Source organism: Sinocyclocheilus grahami, unplaced genomic scaffold, assembly GCF_001515645.1.
Source record: "Sinocyclocheilus grahami isolate Dianchi unplaced genomic scaffold, SAMN03320097.WGS_v1.1 scaffold1499.1, whole genome shotgun sequence".
Classification (NCBI taxonomy): domain Eukaryota; kingdom Metazoa; phylum Chordata; class Actinopteri; order Cypriniformes; family Cyprinidae; genus Sinocyclocheilus; species Sinocyclocheilus grahami.
Genome location: NW_015506678.1, coordinates 138,288 through 141,788, shown reverse-complemented (window position 1 = coordinate 141,788; position 3,501 = coordinate 138,288). Strand labels below are relative to the sequence as shown.

The 3,501-nt window shown below is 37.1% G+C and overlaps 1 protein-coding gene across 1 annotated transcript in view; it reads left to right on the top strand.

Moving 5' to 3' along the window:
* LOC107570740 (inactive tyrosine-protein kinase 7-like) overlaps positions 1 to 3,501 on the top strand; it is a 50,651-nt gene that overhangs the window by 41,704 nt on the left and 5,446 nt on the right. Inside the window, exons 13-15 of the mRNA XM_016256996.1 lie at positions 282 to 409; positions 1,198 to 1,398; positions 2,902 to 3,051. Coding sequence (XP_016112482.1) covers positions 282 to 409; positions 1,198 to 1,398; positions 2,902 to 3,051 — 479 coding nt within the window. The remainder of the gene's footprint in view (positions 1 to 281; positions 410 to 1,197; positions 1,399 to 2,901; positions 3,052 to 3,501) is intronic.

The following is a 3,501-nucleotide window of genomic DNA, read 5'->3' as shown; positions in this document are numbered from 1 at the left end:
CCTGTCTCTCTCCCCCTCCCTGTCTCTCCCCGCCTGTCTCTCTGCCCCTGCCTGTCTCACTGCATCTGCCTGTCTCACCGCACCTGTCTCACTGCACCTGTCTGTCTCCCTGCATCTGTTTCTCATTGCACCTGCCTGTCTCACCACATCTGTCTCACTGCATCTGTTTCTCATTGCACCTGTCTGTTTGTCTGTCTGTCTCACTGCACCTGTCTGTCTCTTACATACATGAGGATCCTTCATGCCTCAGATGCTGAGGTGTGTTGATTGTGTTTCTCCAGGTTCCAGAAGATGCCCAACGGCTCTCTGGTCATTAGTAACGTGACCACTGAGGACACGGGCGTGTACACCTGCATCGCAGGAAACACCTGCAACATCAGAGACACGGCAGCGCAGCTCTATGTCGTGGGTGAGGAACATTTTAACCTGATTGTTGTGTTTTTTAAAAAGTAAAGCAGATTTTAGTTTGACAAGTCAATGTGTTCATGTACACACACAGATCATAGAGCGAGTGTGTTATTTCATTTCATATTTCACTTTTATTTTTATAGTGCTTTATCCAATACACAGGGTTTCTGTGGGTCTTAAAAGGGTAATAAAATCTTAATTCGTCCTTCCACAAATGAAGGCCGTAGAATGTCTTAAATTAGACCAGAAAGTCTTACATTCATAAAGCTGGGATTAAATGTTGCATAGACTGCATAAAATGAATTTCATCCTCAGTTTTTTAAATTTTATTTTCAGTTCAAATATCTATCAGAGATATTTGTTCTTTGTTTTAATCATAAACTCACTTCATTTGAATCAATTTCTCATAAAACAAGACTATTAGATTATCATCTTTAAGATTTTATTACTTATTCAGATATTTCAACATAAAACTTCTGAAGGATTTAGGTCAGTGTTTAAGAGGTTTAGGTGGTTTAAATGAAGTTCAGTGTGATGTTACACTGATGTTTTGAACGGATCAAATGCCTTTGAAGTGCTTATAAACTCTGTTACACTCTTCAGTGACACACATTGGTTATCAGTGTGTTACATTGTTGCCTAGCAACTGTAAAAAGCTACAGTTACACTGTAAACTTCTAGTTCTGAACAGTTTATTTTGATGAATAGCAATGTGTAACAGTTTACTGAATGGCCTGCAGTGATTTTGCTGTGCTGTGTCAGACTGATGTGTTCTGTCTCTGTTCTCAGAGAAGCCTGTGCACCCGCGCAGTGAAGACGAGGATAAGAGTCAGTTTAAGATGTTCCAGACGATCGCGCTGTCGGTGGCCGTGGCCGTGGCGTACATCATCGCTGTGCTGGGACTGATGTTCTACTGCAAACAGAGACGCAAGAGCAAACGGCTGCAGAAGAACCGCGCCGGAGGAGAGCCCGAGACGGAGTGTCTGAACGGTAGAGTACAACGGGGCTAAAGCACACCTTAAGAACAAATGTGCTAAAATGTATAATTGCAGAAAACATATGTACGTTTGTATTGAACATTAATGGAGCCACAGATTTTGTGTGAAAATAAATCATACAAGTTGTTTATTTTGTTTAAAAATCTTATAAATGTATGCGGTGGCACACAGTATTGATACAAATACTTCAGCTAAAATAATGTTTTTTTAATAATGTCTTGTTCAAAACCATCACTTTAGCAAAGTTTGTACTATTTTCTGCTTATTTTGAAAAATAAAAGAATTATTGTTTTGTTCATTAAATACACTGTCATTAAAATACGTTCATATAAAAATACATTTTAAAATACAGAAACAAAATCATTTTAAAAAGTAAAGATTCTGAAAGCATTGAGGGAGATCCAATAATAATTGAATATATATTTACAGTAGTAACAACAAATGAAATTGTATTATATGATATGATTAATATCATTAAAAATCTTATAAATGTATGCGGTGGCACACAGTATTGATACAAATACTTCAGCTAAAATAATGTTTTTTTAATAATGTCTTGTTCAAAACCATCACTTTAGCAAAGTTTGTACTATTTTCTGCTTATTTTGAAAAATAAAAGAATTATTGTTTTGTTCATTAAATACACTGTCATTAAAATACGTTCATATAAAAATACATTTTAAAATACAGAAACAAAATCATTTTAAAAAGTAAAGATTCTGAAAGCATTGAGGGAGATCCAATAATAATTGAATATATATTTATAGTAGTAACAACAAATGAAATTGTATTATATGATATGATTAATATCACGTTCTTAAATATGATGGTTTCATTCTAAACATGGTGATTATCTCTAATATGGACACCCAACATAATATATGATATTTACATCTGAATCGAACCATGTAAACAAATGGAAAAATCAGCCATCTGTTAATTATCATGTTAATTACTGTGTGCCTTTAGCCCCAACAGCAGGGGCGCTTTTTACACCAAATACCATACTTTTACATATTCTTTCGTTATTTAAAAACTGTTGCTCTAATTATCTAAAGAAGACCTTTGTCTCAAAATATATGCATTAATTTTAGCGATTCTCACTTGCTACTTAAATCTACAACATTTTAAATAACATCAAATATTAGATCAAGTAAGCACAGAATCAACTTTGCGATGCGTCAGACAAATATACAGGTGCATCTTGAAAAGCGGATGTTTTGGAAAGTGCTACGCCACGGTTTTGTGCCGTCTAGTGGTTTAGAGGAAAATCATATCAAAGGCGCCTTTAGCCCCGTTGTACCCTCCTGTCCCATGATTAATATCAGACTAATCAATCAGCTGCTCTCTGCCTGTTTGAGGTGTTCAGCATCAGCTGACGGATCACTCGGTCTCTTACATGTAGTGCTTGTCAACCTTGTCATGTCTAATACTTGTTCTGTTTTCACATGTTATTTAGAGATGTTTGCGACGAGTGTGTGTGTGTTTCCTCTAGGTGTTCAGCTGAACGGCCACAGGGTGTCTGAGATCCATGAAGAAGTGGCTCTAAGCAGCATGAGACCTTCAGCAGACTCCGAGAAACAGCAGAGCTGCGGTGACGAGCTGCACTTTCCCAGAGCGCACCTGCAGACCATCACCTCACTGGGTAATCAATCAGCAGAACAGAACCAAACTCACTTCAGTGCACTTTTACAGTAATAATCATTTAAAAGATTTTACATTATGATGATATTTGCTTCTAGATTTAGGATATTACTTAAAGAAATTACATCATATTCATTTATTAAAGGGATAAAATGAAAATGTGCTCATCCCAGATCAGGATGAGTGTGTGTCTTCATCAGGTTTGTAGAAATGTAGCACTGCATCAGTGTCTCAGCAATGGATGCTCTGCAGTGAATGGGTGCCGTCAGAATGAGAGTCCAAACAGCTGATAAAAACATCACAATAATCCACAGCACTCCAGTCCATCAGTTAACATCTGGAGAAGACAAAAGACTTAAAGTCTTAGACGGTTTAGAGCTGTTTAAACGCTGCTTGATCTGCAGATTTCTCTCCTGATTCACACCAGAACACTGACTCACTGGAGGAAGAG